The following is a 19,530-nucleotide window of genomic DNA, read 5'->3' as shown; positions in this document are numbered from 1 at the left end:
GTGTACTAATACTAATACTACAACTGCTGACTCTTCCACTCAGATAAAAAAGAAACGCTGACTGTGGAGGAGATTGGCTGTTTATTTGTACAGAAAAGCTCCATAAACAGAAAAGAAAATCTCTGATAATAAAATAATTTTTTTAAATTATACTTTTGCATTTGAAAAGCAACAATTCCTCGATAGTGTGGGGAACAAAGGATTAAGCTTTTATACATGGATTATAAGACTACAAAACATTCAGGGTCTAATTTAATCCTATCAAACAATTGTAAAAATGTTTCTCTTGCAGGCAAACATACTGGTCAGTGAAACATGATGTGATTATCACTTTAAGGTCATATTCCTGTTGTACACTGAGGAATCATTCAGTACTTCCTATAGCTGTAATTTATCATTAGAATTAATACAGTAAGTTAAAATAAATTGCCTTTACTACTTGTAAAAAGACATCAAAACTCTTTTGTCAGGATCATAACATCATTACTTATTTTGTTTGCTTTTTTTTTTACATATTTTACATAAGAAAAAATATTTTCCACTAGGGTAAAGGCTTTAAGAAGTTCTGGAGACTTTCCATGAGCAATAATTAGGGTTGAAGCAGAGTTTGCAGCTCAGTCTGTTTTTGAATCTAATTTTTAATGACACACATGACTACCTGTCACGTACCAGCATGTCACAGTTTTGAAATCCATAAACACAGCTTCCAACAACAGAAAACTGTGCAAACTCCCTAATTAATGAGCACAGCAGCACACAGCTCCACCCAGAGAGTTCTGCAGTTAGGTAATCTTCAATATGTTTTACCAATTAATGGCTGCTTTCTCTACTTCTTTTGACCCAGTGATTCTACATAGACGTCCCTCGGAGTCAGCCTTTCTAATCATCTGGATTCTGTTTTTTTAATTGACCGTGATGCTGCAGCCACCAGCAGAGGAAGGAGAAAACATGTTAAAATTCTCAGATAAAATGCATAAAAAATTATTGATAAAATTCCTTTAAGTAAAACAGCAAGTTTGAACCTTCTTGATCACCATCTCCTTGCTCTTTTTTTTAATTTGTTCAGAGACACACCAAAATATTTTTAGGACAGGAATACTGTCACAGAATGATCTGTCTTTGTCAACCATCATTTCCTGAGAGGTCTGTTCTTTCGTCTTTCTAACATAAGTATCTGTTTGCTTTTACCAACATTCAATTCAAAATTGCATCAGACCAGAAGACAAACGCGTCAATGATTTGTAAACTTGAATGTCACTTAGATAAAGTAAACCTCCTATAATTGTTTTATTAATATTTTTGTTCAGAGGATGCCTAATGAGATAAATCTTATAAAGGTAACAGATTCTTTAGAGGTGTTTAAACCAAAAAATGGGTAGTTATTTATAAACAAAGTCATCTTGTCATAAAACATGTTTAGTTGGTGGAATCAGTCTTCACTTGTCGTAAGCATCATGCATACACACTCCATGCATGTAGTTTTTTTAGCTGTTTTCAGCTGCTTCTGGGAATATATTGGTATGCGATGTATGGAAAAATGTTTATTTTTGTTCTTGGACAGAAAGAATATTTGGGATAAAACCTGACCTTGTTCTGTTTAATGGTCAGTGATTTAATGTCATGTTTTTTTTTTTGTTGTTTTTTTTTGGGGGGGNTCATTCCTCATTCATCCACCAGATCTCTACGATCACAAGACTGTAACTTCCTTCACCTTCCTCGCTCCAGATTGAGGTCCATGGGAGATCGGGCTTTCGCTGTCGCTGCCCCCCGGCTCTGGAACTCTCTCCCAGATTATTTGAGAGCTCCCCAACCATTGATTGATTTTAAAAGAGGCTTGAAGACTTTTTTATTTAAGCAAGCCTATTCTGCTTCTACATGTTTTTTATGATGTTGTTTTTATCTCTGATTTTTTATCTTTGATTTTAATTTGCAATGTGTAGCACTTTGAGATTTTTGTTAATGAAAAGTGCGGTATAAATTGGATTTATTATTATTATTATTATTATTATTATTATTATTATTAGTTAAAGTTTCATGACAACCTATGATTTTACATGTCCATTTTCTTCTTTTTCACCAAGTTTCCTTTCCCTTGTTAAGTCTTATTTATATTTTTACCTTCTTCTTGGTCTTGTCGACTGTGGTCAGTGCCACAGTCTTATAACCCTGAGGCTGCAGGATGAACCCTGATTGTGTCAGGAAGGGCATCCAGCATGAAACAATTGCCAAATCTTTTGTGCCAGTTCGCTCACTGTGCAAAAAGGAGCACTCACCACTCACCATCTCCTCTGCACATTTATATTTCCCCCTCTGTCTCTTTTTCCCTCCATGTTTCCATTATCCCCCTTCTTACAGGCTTGGCTGTCTCTCTTTCCCTTCTGGTTTTCTCATTTTTCATTTGGCACATACTGGCACACACATTGTTTTCATCAAATTGTCTACAACCTCCATAAGAACCCCTTGCCTCTCATTGTGACCTTTAGCTTAAGCATGGAACATAGTCTACCAAATTGATTTTCCGGTTTGCAGCTCCAGGCTTCCTGTTAAGCCGTCCAGCCAGACTGTCAGACGACAGACAGGCAGAACGACAAGCATGGATGCTCTTCTCAGATGTCAATTAATAATAAATGGAAGTGGCAGACTCAGTCATGCTCAAGCCACCCAAAGAGATTCCAGTGCACACACACTTAGACAAGCTCAAAACTTTCCTTTAAATCTGTCAGGAAACCTCTTTCTCTATATCTTCAGCGTTTCTTAGAAAATAAATATCAGTTCTGCTTACATGTAGACTTTGTCCTTTCTATCTAATCTTCCATCACAGTTTACCTTCATTTTTCCTCTTCCTGTATTTCCTCTGAAAATGTCTATTTTCCTATCTCCAGTTTGACTTTTAAACCTGTACATCTGTATTTTAGCTTCTGGGACACTTTGAAACTAGAAACACAAAATACCTCTATACTAAAAATAAAACAATCATAGTTCATCTAAAGCATGTTCCAAACTATTTAGGTGGGAATGTTTTGTAAGAGTTTTTATTTTCACGCTCACTTTTTACACATTCCCTTCCTCCATTTTTTGTTTGTTTTTGTTGTCTTTTTTTGTCTTCAGCTTACCATAAAGTTATAAGGCTTTTAAGTGCTGGATAAAGCATTGCAAATGCCTTTTAAAAAATCTTTTATTGTATTTTTACCAGGCCAACCTTGCAGTGCAGGAAAGTCGTCTGACTGTTGCCAATGTGGACCTTCAAAAAGCTCAGGCTGAACTGGACGCGAAGCAGGCAGAGCTGGATGTGGTGCAGGCGGAGTACGAGAAGGCCATGATGGAGAAACAGGTTGAGAATTTATTCATTTTCTCTAAACGAGAAATGGGTTTGAGCAAGAAATCTTAAACAACATTTAGATTTCAAATAAAAAAGGTGTGATATTAATTCTTTAAGATGCACTGCTGGATCTTCACCTTTAGGGATATTCTTGTGATCTTAAAAATGTATTAGAAAATTCATAAAGCAAAAGGTGCCTTATACAAGCCTGTGATATATTTCTCAACAATTTTACACCTTTTAGATTATTTCTTTAATCTTTTTTTCTGCAGTGAGAAATTTTGTTTTAATCTACCTAAGTTTATTATATTATTGGGAAAGATATTGCTATTCAATTGTTGGCAAGTTGATGACATGACAGTAAACTTTAAACCTGGATTCAAATATTTATTCCTATTTGGATGTTTCAGGTTAAAATTTAGACCTATGTCTGTGTGATAAAGAAAAATATCTAAGCAACCTCCACCACTGGCAGAATAGTTGATCTGTAAAGATGTAAACCTAAGGAAAGTTGTCTCTGTACCAATCAATCTGAACTGACAAAGCTTCTCAGGTGAGAAACAAAATGTCTACAGGAGTAAGTCCATTCAGTGACTGAGAATTACCACCAGCATGCCGGCTGTTCTTTAGGTCATCACAAAAAAGTTTCACTTGGTTTAAACTTGGTGTTGCTTTTTTTAAACTTTACTGCAGACAATTGTGTTTCTTAGACTTTTGTTATTTCATACATATTACAGAACAATCAATCAAATGTATTGTAAAAAAGGAAGCCTATAAACTGAATTGTCGAAGATTTGGTTTCTGAAATGCAGCTGAAAAGATTTGTGATAAGCTACAACAAAAACTGAGAATGACTCAGTGTGACTTAAGGGCCACTAATTAAATAACGGCAACAAACATCAGTGATTTGTGACGATGCCGGTTTCTGAGAGCATGTTCAGTCTTTGCTTTTTATTCTAGGAACTCTTTGTTATGTTATGAATAACAAATGTAAACAGAACAACATGTGCATCAAGCCTTCCTGATTAGGAAATCTGCACGGCCTGAATCGACTCTTATAATTTTGTAAATATAATGGAGAGCTGTACTCATGAGCTCATTGTAAAGGTGTTTTGAACCCAGACACCCACTGTTGAATTTTATGTGCAACTAATCTAATCTTTACTGATGAAACAGTCATTTTTGCTATTAGCTAAGCACTATCATTACTGTCACCGAGCAGGTCGATGAAGAGAAATTTCTGGTAAAAAGTGTAAAGATGACCTCATAAATGTTATTTTTAGAATGTAAATCTTATTTGGGGGTTTAAATTGAATAAACACAGAAAATGTGAACTCATCTGTTTATCGAGGGCCGCAGGTGTCCAGGGAAATTGCAGATATAACCCAAAATGCATTGCTCACAGATACCACTCACTGTGTTCAAACATACAGTCAGGCAACATTCTGAGAGCTGCTATTAGTTGCAATTAAAGATAATCCTAAACCACAAACAAACTGATTGCATTTGCCGGCACTCCCTGTCCTTACATGCATAATTTAGATTATTTATAAACACATACTGGTGTACCAAGAATAAACAGATAAAGAAAAGCTGGATAAAAAAGAAACAGTAGGACAGACAGACTACAGTGAATAGACTTATCAACAAACTAATCTGTAGCCTGTTTTTGTTCAGATGCTGCTGGAAGACGCTGAGCGCTGCAGACACAAGATGCAGACAGCGTCCAGTCTCATCAGTGGCCTTGCTGGTGAGAAGGAGAGATGGACAGAGCAGAGCAAAGAGTTTGCTGCTCAAACCAAACGCCTCGTAGGTGGGTTTCACAGCAGGTTGCAGAACTTTCTTTAACCCCTTCATTATTTCAGGAACGGTACTGAACACTTTTCAAAACCATTTGCACATCTAATAATACCTTGGTTTTATTTTCAGGGGATGTCCTCTTGGCCACAGCGTTCCTCTCATATTCTGGCCCCTTTAATCAGGAGTTTCGTAATCTTCTACTGGGTGACTGGCAACAAGAGCTGAAGCAGCGATACATCCCATTTGGCAACAACCTTAATCTGACCGAGCTTCTAATTGATGCACCCACTGTTAGTGAATGGAACCTCCAGGTCAGTGAGCTATCCTTTTAACTAATTGCTACCAAAGAAACTAAGACCCTTCAGAGTTGGTCTACTTTTTAAAATCTATCCATTCATTCATCTTCCACCTTTTTGAGGTCCAGTTGCAGAAGCAATAAGTCAAGGAAAACCCTAACCTCCCCAGCAACACTCTCCAGCTCCTCCTGAGAGATCCCAAAACCATTCCTAGGTCAGAGAGGATACATAATCCCTCAAGCAAGTTCTGGGTCTGCTGAGGTCTCCTACCAATGGGATGTGCTCAGAAATCCTCCTGCCCATCCTCATCAGATGCCTGAACCACCTCAGCTGACTCCTTTCAGTGTGGAGGAGCAGCAGCTCTACTCCAAGCTCCCCCTGAATGACAGAGCTCCTCACCTTATCTCTAAGACTGAGCTCAGTTACTCTTTTAATTAAGCACATTCAGCCACTTGTGTCTGGGTTTATGATCCAAATGACATGACGGTTGATACATAAATAAACCAGTCAATTGCTTGCTTTGCCTTTCATCTTAGCTTTGTTTTTACCATGACTGACCAGAGCTGTGCCCTAATCGCTGCATACAAAGACCAGGTCCCTTGATCCATCTGCTGCTCCAGGTGGCTCAAAAACAAGACTCCCAGATACTTGAATCCCTGGACTTATTCACTTGAGGCAGAGACTCAGTCCTAACCTGGAGGAAGCATTCCACCTTGCTAACAACCAAGGTCTTAGAATTAGAGAAGCTGACTGTAATCTCAGCCTCTTCACATTCAGCTGTGATCATGGCTCAAACATGCCCACAATACCACAAGCCCCGAGGTTCCCAAACCTGACACCCTTCTCTTTATGACTACATCTTGAGATCCTGTTCATGAACACCACAAACAGGATTGGAGATAAGGGGCAGCACTGGTAAAGTCCAGTCCACACCAGGAATTAGCTCGACTATTTGTTGACAGAAATTTCAATGTTGCTATTTTTTCTGTTGTTTTTTTTTGCTATTCAACTGCAAGACAAATTAATTCATATAAATTTTTAAAGATTTCAAAAAAGAAATATTAGGCAGGGAATTCTTCAGAAATCTTGGAATATCAACTGTTTTATGTTTGTTTAAATCAGCTGGCAATTAATGAAGCATCCTTACTGAGCTTCACCAGTCTTTTATCATGTCTTACAGGGACTTCCCAATGACGACTTGTCCATTCAGAATGGCATCATTGTGACCAAAGCTGCTCGCTTCCCTCTCCTTATCGACCCACAGACACAAGGGAAAATCTGGATCAAGAACCTGGAGGCTCGGAATGAGCTGCAGGTTTGGGATCTTTTCTTCTGGACTTTTGCATTGATCCGTTTTGGTGGACAAATTAAAAAGTTTTTGCATCACATAGAAGATTTATGAATATATAGTCTTTATATGTATAACTTTTCTAACTTTACAAACTAACTTCTGTTCGGTTTTGTTCTCTAGATGACATTGTGTGATAGAAACAGCAAAAGTCCCAGATTCTGTATTTGTACAGCATCTTGTTTGCTCCTGGCTCTTTTGATTGCCAGCACGAACACCACATTGGACAAAGTACATCTGCAGGCGTTATGAGCTCAGCCAAGGTCACTAGCCCTGTTAGTGACAATCTCTGAGCTGAGTGAATGCATTCTGCAAACGAATTATGAGTGTCATGAAGTCATAGGACTCACGCTGCAGACTTCAACCCTTTCTGCATGCAACATCATGAAAGTGTCTACTTGTTTTTCTAACACATATCAATAAAAAACTGATATGTTATTAGACTGGGGTGTCTGAATTCCCAAACACTGGTTGACTTTTCTAGCTTTTTTGCTCACTATTTAGTTGTCATTCGTTGGAATAAAATTATTGATTTTATGACAGTTTAAATTCAGTTAGAAAATATTAAAGGGGACTTTCAGATCATGTAGTTGCTTTTTTATTTGATTACAGATTACCTCACTGAACCACAAGTACTTCAAGAACCACCTTGAGGACAGTTTGTCCCTTGGTCGCCCCCTACTGATTGAGGATGTGGGGGAGGAGTTGGATCCTGCTCTTGACAATATTCTTGAGAAGAACTTCATCAAAACTGGCTCCACCTACAAGGTAGAATCAGAGAAAATAAACCTTTCTGTGTTTCAGAGGGCATTTTTTTCTGCTTTGGGTGCTAGTGGGTTCTATAGAACAGGTTGATGAATTTAGATGGAGAAGGGATGTTTTAGCTCACTGAAGCTGCTCAAGCTGGGTAGTTTTGTCCAGTGGTATAAGTTGTTCTAATCATCTGAATTTGTCCACAGTTTGTAAGTGCTCTGGGACAAATGAGATTGTGTTTTATTAGTTGTGTTCACTCACATAAACAAAGAAGCAACTATGCACAGGCCGTTTATTCATGCTTTTTATGTCTCTCACAAATAGTTTGTTTTTTTTTTCCTTCCTCACTTTGGTCTTTAATTTGCCATTACCCCTTTATGAAAGTGTTCTATTATACATATAAACTGTGGCCTTTTTACTCTATTTTATTAAAGTATTTATAGTGTTTTTTATCTTTAATCCTTTAATCCCTCAAAAGCCATCAAATATCACAATTCAAGCCAAAGCAAATGTACTTTTTATTGACTGTAAATGTCTACAGAACAACTTAAAAAATGCTTCCATTTTATTTGTTTTTTTGCTAATATCAAACATTGTAAAGCCTAACATCTAATGAGTTGTTGCACATATTATACCGATGAGGTACAGTAGGTATTTCTTTATTGCATGTAATTAAATATTTAGTTTTGTATTTAAAATAATAATTTTGCAATCTTTTAGCGGATCTGAAATAAGATCATCTCAGTATTGCGGTAAATAAAACCAGTTCTTATTAACAGAATTTAGTCTGGTAATGTAATAATTATTGGAAGCAGTAACACTTGAATTAAATGTTGTTCTTTACAGCACTGGTATACTAAGTGTATTTTTTTTTATTATTAGTCATTGCAGGTCACGTTTATGTCACTACAGTCACACGACACAATAAACACAGACTGACCGAGGTCTTTTGGCAACATAATATAAGACCTGATTACAAATCTGTGCTCTCTTCTTGTGTCTCTCTGTTGTCTGAAAAGCCCTAATTTCTATTAATATCCTGGTGCCAGGAGGAAGTGAAGGTGTCTGCGGTCGACTGACAAACAGATGGATAATTAGATTGTTCTAGCACTATGAGTTATTAAATGTTGATCAGAGAAAATGCAGTCAAGCCATTCACGTGCACACACTTACACACACAAACACACAGGTTTCTGAGCAGCTGTTCTCATTATACTCTACCTGTATTATTCACGCCTGGGCTCTATTCAGAGGTTTTCAAACACTGATACCTGCCTCATTACGTCTTTGGATGTTTATGTATTGCATTATCCTAGTGTTTTTTGAGAGTATTTAGATAAATAATTTTTAAAAAATGTGAAAAGTTACTTTCTTTGTGATGCCACGTTTCTATTTTAATATTGACGGTTGATCTTTCAACCGCATTATGTTTACAGGTGAAGGTTGGGGACAAAGAGGTGGATGTAATGAAAGGTTTCAGGCTTTATATGACCACCAAGCTCCCCAACCCAGCTTACACTCCTGAAATCAGCGCTCGCTCCTCCATTATTGACTTCACTGTCACCATGAAGGGGCTGGAGGACCAGCTGCTGGGTAGAGTCATCCTGACTGAGAAACAGGTAAAACTCGTGTGATTCAGAGACTTCTTTATTCAGTTTAGAAACAATGAGTTAAGGTTTCAATGGTGTTTCCAAAGGGAGGATGTACCTTTGTTTTCTGCAGTTTTCATAGATACTTGAAGGTTTTTAACACCTCTTCCTTCTGTGTGCCTCGGGTCTCTCTCAAACAAATTAGGTGACGTAAAGCTTATTATCAGCTTTTACACAACAGGTTTTATACAGTGTGAAAAAACAACTAATCACCCAAAAACAGGGATAACATGCGTCAAACCCAAATTTGCTAACAAAGACAAACACCTTTTGAAGTGTCAGGAACTTGAGTCATTCACACCTGGCAACAGAATTCTGTATTTTAAATACAGAAGTGCAAAGGGAACTCATTGATTGTTCCCCTGAAAAGACTGGTGCTGCCTCACAGAAGCTGTTTTCTTTCTAGAAAGCCTAATGGATGAAATGAAAGATTCATGCAAGGTGAAAAGAATGGTTTGTTTTCTCCAGCAGGTGCTAAATATGGATATATTCATAATAAGAGCGGAAGCTTCCACCTTAGTTTGAAAATGATTTTCTTTGGAGCTGACAAAGCTTTCACAAACCCATATCTCTGCTTTTGCTGTTTAGATTTGTCATAATTTTAATGTTATTTAATTATAACAAACACACAAACAAGAAAATACAACAAGAAAAACAAAACTGGTTACATATATCTAAGAGGAAATGAAAGGCAAGACCAAATAAATGTACTTATAAGCCTACATTTGGACATTTAGTTATATGTACAAATCTCTCCAGTCATGGCTCATTGATAAATAAATGAGTGTGTAAGCAAATTTACAATCTGTTCCCAAACCCACATAAAGTATCATCCACTCAGGACCTGCATATATTTCCATAAAACAATACAGGAAGGTTTTTCCCCCCTATTTAATTCTTTTAACATACAGTACTGTGCAAAATTGTCCAACCACCCCTCATTTTTTTGGCCAGGAAAATAAGTAAGGTGTTTTACTGAAAGAAAATCTTCCGTTTGTTCTGTTCCTGCTCAAGATAGTTCAATAATGCTCCGGGCTCTGGTTCATCACTCATAGAGTTTCATCATTTATTTTTCTACCGTAGAATCGTTTTACTGCATTGGCAGTGTGTTTGATCATAGTCATGCTGAAAACTAAAATTTTTTGCAACATTATTGTGCATGCTGGATCAAAATCTAAATGACTGTTTAGCATTTTGAATTTGATCAATTCTGAAATGGTCTCTAACACCGCTGATTAAAATACAGCCATAAATGATGCCTTTTTCTGTGTTTTACAGACGGGTGGAGTCACTTATTGTTTGTGGACACAGTGGGACACCTCCCCCGTGTCTCTTTGTTTAAACTTTAATCTTTGCAAAATTGTCTTATTAGTAAACAAAGCACATCTCATTCCCTGAGTTTAGATGCCCTCTTATGCCAGATTGTGTGTTAAATGGCTAAAAAATGACATTATTTTGAATATTGTCAGGTACTAAAGAAAGACTAAACAAGTAGACAGAGTCCTAAAAAACACTTTAAAAAGACCTCCAGAAAGGCTGTAGAGTTTTGGATAAAGAGAACTTTAAGCAGAATTACAAGAAAGGCTGGCTTATTGAATGTAAAATATAAAAACTTAAAATACAAAAGACTATAAGGCCCTTTTTTTTAGTTTTCTTTTAACTCACAATTCATGTTTGCAAATAGCTTTCAGTCAGCAACCTTTTAAATTTTTTTTTTGCAAAACAATTTGCAATAATTAAATTCTGTTTTGTAGTTTTTTCCTTCATGTATGAAGTCAGTTTGTTCAGTTTTCAACACTAATATTCACTGTAAATTTACTCTAAAGCATTTAAATGCAACATACAGTGTGTGGCACCTAATGCATGTTACTGTGGTGTTTAATATGCTGACATAAAATCCAGCATTTGCTTTAACACTTTTTTTGTTCATCACTTCACTCCTGGTAGGTTTTAGTGCTCCTTAAAAAAATTGGGTTTGCCTTTTATTAAATATTAATTATTTAAAAACTCTGGCACTTATCTTCAAGCTCAGAAAAAAAATAGTTACATGAAAACATGGGAATAGAAAAGCATATATATATATTAAGCAATATTTTTTATTATCTTCAATATTATTTGTCTAAAATGTCAATTTGGAGTAACTAATATTCTTAAAAGCTTTATACTCTATGTATTTGTGCTTGTTTTTCATGACTTTAGGAAATGGAGAAGGAGAGGACAGACCTCCTAGAAGATGTGACGTATAACAAGAGGAAAATGAAGGAACTAGAGGACAACCTCCTGTACAGACTGACCAGCACACAGGCAAGATCATACACCCCCAACCTGTAACGTATCTGATCACAGACAGAGAAGATGAACAGCAACACTTCCAAATGATTTACATGTGTGGATATAGAAGGGAGTTTTGTTAGTGTGGCTACTGAAGCAGCTTTTCAATATTTTTATGGTTCGTCTAGATTTTATATAAAAGTTGCTCTCAGTGATACATGAATGACAGAATCATAATAACCTGCTGTTTCTAAGTTTCTATTGTAATATATATATCATTGTTTTCAGGGTTCACTCGTGGACGATGAGAGTCTGATTTTGGTTCTCAGCAACACAAAGCAAACAGCTGAGGAGGTCACTCAGAAACTCCAAATTGCTGCAGAGACCGAGGTTCAGATTAATGCTGCCAGAGAGGAATACCGACCTGGTAGGTTCTGACAACAAAAACAGACTACACCCACCTTTTATTTACTCAAGTTGTTAGTTTCGGCCAAGGTTTTAAAACCCTTTTTTTCAGTTCCCAAATCAGGTCAAGCAGCGACAAACATGCACATGAATAATCTGTCAGTCTGCCAAATTATTATTTACTATGTTTTATGAGCCAACTGTGTGAAAATCAGTTTATTTGATGAATTTAGGTCATATGACTTAGAGGTGTAAAAAGTAGTTTTACTTCTTTTTGTTCCATTTCATATTTTGTTACTTTGTGTGATTTCAGTGGCCACTAGAGGCAGCATCCTGTATTTCCTGATCACTGAGATGAGTATGGTCAATGTCATGTATCAGACCTCTCTCAGGCAGTTCTTGGGACTTTTTGACCTTTCCCTTGCTAGGTGAGTTTGACATTAATGTTATCATCATCATGCTGTGCTAATAATAAAGACTGAGTTTGACCTAAATAATATATATTTTTATGTTAATATTAATTATGCATGTGGACACATTTAGTTTTTGTCATCAAAGTAATAGTCTTTGCAGCTTTGTCAGTACTTGTCATACTACAGGCATGGTACTCACAGTGATAAACAAACATTCAGTTACTTTTGCAAACTATAAAACTTTTTACAATGTTGTTTGCAAAAGGAATAATCAGATAAGTGCATCAGACCTCCCAGAATGTACAAAATGCAGCTTGTTATAACTTTTTAAAACAAACATGAGCTTTAAGCAGTTTGTGAATTGAAGAAGAATGCTACGTTTGTTTGAGTTTATTTTGTTAGTTGTTATTAACAGACACCTTCTGCAGCTTGCAGGGTGATAAACCTCTTTAACAGTGACAGCATTGTAGAGGAAAGTCTAGGAGATAATATGGGAACTACGAGCTTCATTAGTATCTTTGAAACCTTTTAATGATAAACAAACCAAACAATAAAGTGCACTGCCTGGAGGGCTCTAATAGAGCTGTATCAACAGTTAGATTTTGGTACAAAGATTGAATTTATTCCTTTATATGTGTTCAGTCCTTGCATCAACTTCCAATTTTCTTCTCTTTAAAAATAAAAGAGACTACCTGATGATTTATGTTCATCTCAGAATAGGTTTCTGTTGCTGTTTCTCATTTTTCTAGTCAGGTTTCATTCTTGAAATTTGTATTTTTATTGTGTGTGTGTGTGTGTGTGTGTATTTGAGATTAGTGTGTGCCTTTTTGATTTAAGAAGAAAATTTTCCACATGCACTCAGATGATAACAATTATTCTCACCTATCATTTCAATTCCAAAGGCACAGTTAGTTATTTTCATCCATTCATACATTAGAAAGTGCAGGCTACAAAGTCACAGGTTTAACTATCGATTTACCCCTAAAATACAATTTTTAAACATTACTTTGTTTATTTCATGTTTATTCATTAAAAAGTCTGCAATTGAACTTGCCAGTCAGAAATTTGTAACCTTTAAATATTCTCACAGATTCTTAACCCCTACTCAACTTGGATCTGTAGTTTCCATTTGACTTTAGAAAATTGACATGCTTTACTGTGTTGGATTTAAAATGTCATAACACTACCAGGAGCTGAAAATTATCCAAACTGAAATTATGGTACATGCAGTAATATTATATATATATACAGGGCAGGGGTTAGACAATGAAACTGAAACAGCTGTCATTTTAGTGTGAGAGGTTTCATGGCTAAATTGGACCAGCCTGGTGGCCAATCTTCATTAATTGCACATTGCACCAGTAAGAGCAGAGTGTGAAGGTTCAATTAGCAGGGTAAGAGCACAGTTTTGCTCAAAATATTACAATGCACACAACATTATCTGTGACATACCAGAGTTCAAAAGAGGACAAATTGTTGGTGCACGTCTTGCTGGCACATCTGTGACCAAGACAGCAAGTCTTTGTGATGTATCAAGAGCCACGGTATGCAGGGTAATGTCAGCATATCACCAAGAAGGACGAACCACGTCCAACAGGATTAACTGTGGACGCAAGAGGAAGCCGTCTGAAAGGGATGTTCCAGGTGTTTCAGTTTCATTCTCTAACCCCTGTATATATCTGAACAGATCTTCCAAAAGTCCCATCACCAGCAAACGGATCGCCAGCATCATAGAGTTCATGACCTTTGAGGTGCATAAGTATGCTGCACGGGGCCTTTACGAAGAGCACAAGTTTCTCTTCACTTTGCTGTTGACGCTGAAGATCGACATGCAGAGCAGCAATGTCAAACATGAGGAATTCCACACACTTATTAAAGGTACGATACAAATATTTCTAATATTCTGTTCTTTAAATTCGATATATAATTGTCTTTTTGCAAGTTGGAGAGGTTTATGTGCTTGAACTTTGAAGTGCTGGTTTTTAATCTCCACTGGACTGAATGCTATTATGTCAAACCTGGAAAACAGCAAGAAACAGCATCCCCTTACAGAGAAGAGTAATTGACTTTATAATAAACAAAACCAGATAGGATGCATATTTTCTGCATCATTACCATCTCCATTAGTAGAGTTCCTCTAAAGCAAACTGTAGTGTCAGGCACTTTTTGAACATGTTGGCACAGTAGCAGTTCAGTAAATCAGATATGTCGTGCTCCTCACTGCAGGGATAAAAGTCAGCAGTGGCAACAAGCAAAGACAGAACAGACTGTCAGCTACATGCATGCAGCTTCACCATCTGTCAGCTCCAACCTGCTTAACACAACACTCGTGACTTCTAGCTGAAATTGTTGAATATCTATTTTTTCTTGTCAACATTTCATGGAGAAAAATGTTTTACTTGGTATCATGCTGTGTGTGTGTGTGTGCTTGCATTGACCAGGAGGTGCATCTCTGGACCTAAAAGCGTGCCCCCAGAAACCAGCCAAGTGGATCCTGGATATGACCTGGCTCAACCTTGTAGAGCTCAGCAAACTGTGGCAATTTTCTGATATACTGGATCAGGTACAGCAGACACACACACACACACACACACACACAAACATTGCACAGTTCAATCAGTTTAGGTATGCCTTGACAGGTATATGGTAATCCCTTCCTCTAGCTCAGAAAGGCTTTACCCAAGGACTTTTTATCTATTAAACTTGCAGTTAGCAGGTCTCATCTGTTCCACACCAACACACACAGCTGTGATCTCTAGGTGCTTATGAAACATTTTTCACAGCTCTTCTTTGCTCTACTAAGCATGTCAATATCAATCCCATCATGGCTCACTTCATCCTTTCTTTTATACAAAGATGCAGGCTGATGATGGTCTGTCAGTCATACACAGATACACACACCTTTCCGAGTGACTGACAGCCCTGTGGCTCCCATGAGGGGGAAAACAGAGCTGTGTGAAGTGAGCTCGGTTTGGTTAAACTTACAATCAATTACTTTTGACTGAGTGAAAGTATGTGTGTGCAAAAACAGTTCTTTGATTAAGAGAACATTGTCTAAGAAACACTTTTAGGTGATTGTTGTGTGATTTTTACTTTCAACATCTTTTGCAACATTTGGTTTTTTGGGGAAGTGCAGAGTAAATTGAACAGAAACTGAGGGTATATTTGAACTTAATTTTTTTGTTTGATTTATTCCTGAAGTCTTTTAGATCATTGACATGACATGTATCGTAGTGTGTTTGCTTGGAGGTATTCTTCATAGGCCTGATTCAGTGCCTAAATTCAATGCAGTGGATTACTCACATTTATATTTTAATTAAATATTTCTCTTCCAGATAAGTCGCAATGAGAAGCAGTGGAAGTCCTGGTTTGATAAAGAAGCCCCAGAGGAGGAAGTGATTCCAAACTCCTACAACCAGAACCTGGACTGTTTTAGACAGCTGCTCCTCATCCGCTGCTGTTGTCCTGACAGGACCATTGCACAGGTTAAACGATGTCCCATCTTTCTCCACAGTTACGGGAAATAAGTGGGTTAAAATCAGCTTTCGGTTTTCAAATCAGCCTTTTTCTTTACATATTGGTATTTCTCAGATTTCTGTCAAGTTTGATTACATTTTCTTTTCTTTTCCCAGGCTGCATACAGTCTGTGTAACTCATTTAGTTTCAGCTGTGAAATTAAATTTAGTTCCAATATTTTAGTAAACCAGTGTTGTTTACAAATGCATTGAAATGAGCAGCTTCATGAGTGGCTTCCGTATTTTCTGTGAACTTTAAACTCAATAAGGCTGTTTTTGCAGCTCATAAACTTGAACAGAGAATATCTCATTCTGGAGACATAACCATTCTTTTTGGGAATGAATTCCTGCTGTGAACTGAAAGACCTTGAATTTTGAGCTACTTCATGCAGAAAAAAGTTTGGGTATTCCCCCTTGAGGGCAGGTTGGTGTGTGTGCCACTCAGTCTAGCTGTAACACACACATATTCTTTAGTTTGTTGGGGCTTATTGTTGAACAATTTCCCACCTTTTGCTCTCTCTTTAAACTCAACTGTACAAATTGAAGGCCTATGCCCATCAAAAGTGTTAGAATATGTTCAGTTGTGCCTGTTCATCAGGTCCAGCATGCACTCAGCAGGAGCTCAGAACTCAGACTTTATTAAAGAAGACCATCAAGCTGAGAAAACGATTTGAACATGACCACAATAATAATTAAAGAGCGTAACGAGGTGCTTTTCATGAGAATTTCAGATGACTTTTTAGTCTTCTTACAACAAAAACAGAAAGGTTTGAATAAAATCATTTTATGTGAAACATTTGGCCCAATTAGAGCTCATTATATGTGAGCACAGAGAATGGAGGAGAAGCAAACAGATGAAGATTATTTGACAGAAATGAGACTACTGCTGGGAGATGATCTAGTAAACTAAATGACATGACATCTATTAACATTTATTTTATTTAGTAAATCAAAAATAGGTCATTGGAAAGATTTGTGGATTATTTAAAACTAAAATTACAGAAATTCCCATGAACATAATGAGACTAAAACAAGAGTTTTTAGAAATGATTTTAATCCACAGGTTTTTTTCACTTGCTCAGTGGTTTTTTGAAATAATACATGCTTAGGTTCACTTTAAAACATACTGTACATAAATATTTATTGTCTAATCAACATTTTTAAAAGATGGGTAGTCTTTGGGTTCACTGCAAACAAACATTCACAATCTAGAAGTTGTTCATGTCTGAACCAAACTTTACTGTTGACTGACAGAAAACCAGTTTTAAAAGAAATATTTTAAAATATTCTGTCAGTCAGCTAAATGTAAACGTATTCTTGTTTTGCTTTTACCATGCCTGAAACTCTGAATGTATCTGCTCCCTTTTGTATTCAGTCCTTGCATTATGAAACATTTTATGGGGTTTTCCCTCCCAGGCCCGTAAATACATAATGAGCGCAATGGGAGAGAAGTACGCTGAAGGGGTGATTCTTGACTTGGAGAAGATGTGGGAGGAATCAGACCCACGGACGCCTCTTATCTGCTTCCTTTCAATGGGGTCTGATCCAACTGACTCCATCATTGCGCTGGGGAAGAAGCTCAAGACCGAGACCCGATATGTGTCCATGGGACAAGGACAGGAGGTCCACGCTCGCAAACTTTTGCAGCAGACGATGGCTAATGTGAGTTAGTGGTGTGAAATTATCGCTGCATTTCATTAATTAAAACGACAGCTGAGTCCACTGACAGTTTGGTCTTGACCTCATCTTGTCCCAGTATTTGATGATAGCCATTCCTACTGTTCTTGTTTCCAGGGTGGCTGGGCCTTACTCCAGAACTGCCACCTGGGTCTGGACTTCATGGACGAACTGATGGACACGGTGACAGAAACAGACTTTGTCAATGACAGCTTCCGCCTTTGGATGACAACTGAAGTTCACAAACATTTCCCCATCACGCTTCTGCAAATGTCAATCAAGTTCACCAACGAACCACCACAGGGTCTGAAAGCAGGGCTTAAAAGGACCTATGGAGGTGGGGCTGAGTGTAGTTTAGCTTAAAGTACGAATTTAAAATCTGGAAATCTGAAACTGTCAGATGAAGTGAAGACTGCAGGTGGAATCAGCAGACACACATTCAGTCCTCTGTTGTTAAATGATCTAGCCTGAAAACACTGACAGGCATAAATATTTTGGAAATAAAGTAAAATGTCAGCAGAGTGCATAATTGAACAATTAGTATGCAGAATAAAGTGTGATTGTTCTCGATGTGTGCATTTGTAAGCAATGGACTTGTTGGTGCAGACATACAGACAGATCTTGACTCTCTTCCTGTCCTGAGGGGAAAAAAGCAGATGAAGAGTTGGAAATGCAGGAGAAGCACCTGCTTGTTGCCTAATTCAGTACATTTTACACCCAAGTACCAAAAGCCTTGGGGAAAGTTTGTGTTTTTTTATTCAGAACTGAAACGGGTAGAAAGAGAAGAATACTTAATATGCAAGAACCAGCTGTCTTTTTTCTTCCTGAATTATGTTGAAAAGGACAAAGCTTTGTTCCTGAAGGGCAGCCAAGAGTCTGTCTGTGCTTATCTTTCTCCCTTCAACCCTGGCTGCAAGGAGCAAATGCATTTTATCAGCAGATTAGAAAGAATCTCAATTTTGTTCTTAGTGATGCATTTAGTATAACTATTTATGTTTGACATATTGAAATGTCATAAAATCATAGTGGCCACTGAAAAAGCAATCTGCAGCATTGGGACGTATTCCCCCTATATTTATGCATGCTTTTATTTTCTACCTTTGTCTGAAAATGTGTTTTTTTTTGTTTGTTTTTTTGATTTTGTAGGTTTACTCCAGAAAGACAGGCTGATCATCTGTTTATGTATTCATCAACAGGTATAAACCAGGACCTTTTGGATGTCAGTAACATGGTCCAGTGGAAGCCCATGCTCTATGCTGTAGCATTTCTCCACAGTACAGTACAAGAGAGGAGGAAATACGGTCCTCTGGGATGGAACATCCCCTATGAGTTCAACCAAGCTGACTTCAATGCTACTGTCCAGTTTGTTCAGAACCACCTTGACGACATGGACATCAAGAAGGTATAGGAGGAAGTACACATTTGGCCCCTCCATGCAAATGTGTTTGCTTAAAGAATGGATAGGGATCAATGCAAAAAAAAAACAAAAAAAAAAACATGGATTTAATCAATTGAATAATATGTTTAAGCTAACAGTTCTTCCTAATTGATGCTGTAAGTTGCTTCTCAGTGTTAACAAACATGTAAAATAGAAGTCTGAAAGCACTTTAAGAAGTGCATTCAGGCTCAGTTAGATGATGTACTCCGAAGAGGTTTCATGACACCATGGTGAACTCTTGATGTTAGGTTTTTCATTCAACAGACAACCACTACTAACATACAGTGGGAGAACAAGTATTTGATACACTGTTGATTTTTCAGGTTTTCCCACTTGCAAAGCATGTAGAAGACTGTAATTTTTATCATAGGTACTCTTCAACTGTAAGTGATGGAATCTAAAACAAAAATCCAGAAAAATACAATCTATGATTTTTAAATAATTAATTTCCATTTTATTGTGTGAAATAAGTATTTGATCATCTATCATCAAGGGTCTGATCCTCGGCTACAGAAGCTGGCTCTAGGGACGTGGAATGTCACCTCTCTGGTGGGGAAGGAGCCTGAGCTGGTGTGTGAGGTTGAGAGGTTCCGGCTAGAAATAGTCGGGCTCACCTCAACGCACGGCTCTGGCTCTGGAACCAGTC

The 19,530-nt window shown here is 37.3% G+C and overlaps 1 protein-coding gene across 1 annotated transcript in view; it reads left to right on the top strand.

Annotated features, from left to right (window-relative positions):
• Positions 1-19,530, top strand: part of dnah5 (dynein, axonemal, heavy chain 5) — a 92,456-nt gene that overhangs the window by 55,303 nt on the left and 17,623 nt on the right. Inside the window, exons 67-81 of the mRNA XM_025004554.2 lie at positions 3,194-3,331; positions 4,997-5,132; positions 5,249-5,430; positions 6,596-6,730; positions 7,376-7,531; positions 8,953-9,135; positions 11,365-11,469; positions 11,725-11,863; positions 12,155-12,269; positions 13,942-14,132; positions 14,696-14,817; positions 15,590-15,739; positions 17,186-17,431; positions 17,564-17,783; positions 18,643-18,848. Coding sequence (XP_024860322.1) covers positions 3,194-3,331; positions 4,997-5,132; positions 5,249-5,430; positions 6,596-6,730; positions 7,376-7,531; positions 8,953-9,135; positions 11,365-11,469; positions 11,725-11,863; positions 12,155-12,269; positions 13,942-14,132; positions 14,696-14,817; positions 15,590-15,739; positions 17,186-17,431; positions 17,564-17,783; positions 18,643-18,848 — 2,424 coding nt within the window. The remainder of the gene's footprint in view (positions 1-3,193; positions 3,332-4,996; positions 5,133-5,248; positions 5,431-6,595; positions 6,731-7,375; positions 7,532-8,952; positions 9,136-11,364; positions 11,470-11,724; positions 11,864-12,154; positions 12,270-13,941; positions 14,133-14,695; positions 14,818-15,589; positions 15,740-17,185; positions 17,432-17,563; positions 17,784-18,642; positions 18,849-19,530) is intronic.

This window comes from Kryptolebias marmoratus, linkage group LG16 (assembly GCF_001649575.2).
Source record: "Kryptolebias marmoratus isolate JLee-2015 linkage group LG16, ASM164957v2, whole genome shotgun sequence".
Taxonomy (NCBI): domain Eukaryota; kingdom Metazoa; phylum Chordata; class Actinopteri; order Cyprinodontiformes; family Rivulidae; genus Kryptolebias; species Kryptolebias marmoratus.
Note: the sequence above shows the minus strand (reverse complement) of the source record. Positions and strands in the feature narration are given on the sequence as shown.